The sequence below is a fragment of the Poecilia reticulata genome, unplaced genomic scaffold, assembly GCF_000633615.1.
Source record: "Poecilia reticulata strain Guanapo unplaced genomic scaffold, Guppy_female_1.0+MT scaffold_159, whole genome shotgun sequence".
Lineage (NCBI taxonomy): Eukaryota > Metazoa > Chordata > Actinopteri > Cyprinodontiformes > Poeciliidae > Poecilia > Poecilia reticulata.
Genome location: NW_007615017.1, coordinates 189,034 through 190,458, shown reverse-complemented (window position 1 = coordinate 190,458; position 1,425 = coordinate 189,034). Strand labels below are relative to the sequence as shown.

General features: G+C 49.3%; 1 protein-coding gene across 6 annotated transcripts in view; it reads right to left on the bottom strand.

Annotated features, from left to right (window-relative positions):
• LOC103460035 (uncharacterized) overlaps nucleotides 1–1,425 on the bottom strand; it is a 29,059-nt gene that overhangs the window by 8,573 nt on the left and 19,061 nt on the right. For all 6 annotated transcript variants that reach the window (XM_017303061.1, XM_017303060.1, XM_017303062.1 and 3 more), the window contains exons 2-3: nucleotides 856–1,048; nucleotides 301–451 (exon numbers count right to left, since the gene is read on the bottom strand). In XM_017303061.1, the coding sequence (XP_017158550.1) occupies nucleotides 301–451; nucleotides 856–1,031 (327 nt within the window). In that variant the 5' untranslated portion in view covers nucleotides 1,032–1,048. The remainder of the gene's footprint in view (nucleotides 1–300; nucleotides 452–855; nucleotides 1,049–1,425) is intronic.

Below are 1,425 nucleotides of genomic sequence, written 5' to 3'. Positions count from 1 at the left end.
GTCACCTGATGTCAGGGGCCCAATGTCACCTGATGTCAGGGGCCCAATGTCACCTGATGTCAGGGGCCCAATGTCACCTGATGTCAGGGGCCCAAGATTCCTGGTGACGCTCCTGCACTTGTGGCACAAAGTCATCAGCATAAAGCAGCAGCTCCACTGCTCACCATGTCCATGTATGTCAGATTTATATTTAATGATTTATTTGAACCATTCTTTCAATCAAAACTTAAGTTTATCGTCACTCCATCATAATAATTTCTAAAATCAGGAGAAATCAGGACCTTTGTCCCACTGCAGTACCTGGAACCTCCTCAGCTCCTCCTTGGAGGCGCTGTAGGTAAGGTGGGCGGGGCTCAAGGTGTTAACGGCCTGCTCAGCCAATCGCAGCCAGGCATCCAGGTGGGCGTGTTCCTGCATGAACTCGTGCCAGAGGACCCACTTCCTGTCCAACCTGCAGGAAGGAGCGGCACAGAAAACGCTGTAAATGTTCTGAGTAACGAGGCTCCTGAGGTTTTCACAGGTTTTTACTGCAGCGGATCGTTGAGGCATCATTCATGAACTACAAACTTCCAGAAAACAGCAAAACAGGCGAAACCCTGAGTGTCTTTCAGTCCAAACAGCAGCTGGTTGGTCGTTTTAACAATAACTGGAACATTCATCAAAATGTTTCCTGCTTTTCTCTGTTGTTGATTCAGAGTTTGATTGTTTGTGTTTTTATGATGTAAACACTTTGCACTGCTTTATAACAGTTCATTCATTCATTCATTCATTCATTCATTCATTCATTCATTCATTCATTCATTCATTCATTCATTCATTCATTGCCTGACTCCATCAGTAAAGAAATGCTCTCACCCCCCGTATCTCGGCTGGTCTCCATCTGGGCTCCAGCTGCTGTCTCCCTGACCCGTCCAGCTGCAGAGGACGGGTTGCTGGTTCGGATCCAGCAGTGGTTCTGGGTCCAGGGACTCGTCTCCAGGCCCGGCGTCGTCTGCGTGGTTCTGTGAGGACGGGTTCGGTCCAGACATCATCTCATCCTCTGATCCACCTGATGGAGAATGCTACAGGAAGTCAGGTCACCATCCCAGCTGTTTGGACCTGGTAGTGGAGGTGATGGTCCGGTCTGAACTGACCCGGTTCGGCCCGGTACCAAACAAATCCAGAACTCATGCGGAACGTTTACATGTGGAACCAATTTCAGCAAGACAACATTCTGCAGGGACTCTTTAAAACGTGACAGAAGACTCTAATCTCACTCTGATGCAGTGACCTGGTGGACCAGAACCAGAACTTTATGTCACAGCAACCGACCGACCGACCGACCATCCAACCGTCCATCCAACCAACCAATCGTCCGTCCAACCAACCAACCAACCGTCCGTCCAACCAACCAACCAACCAACCAACCAACCAACCAACCAACCA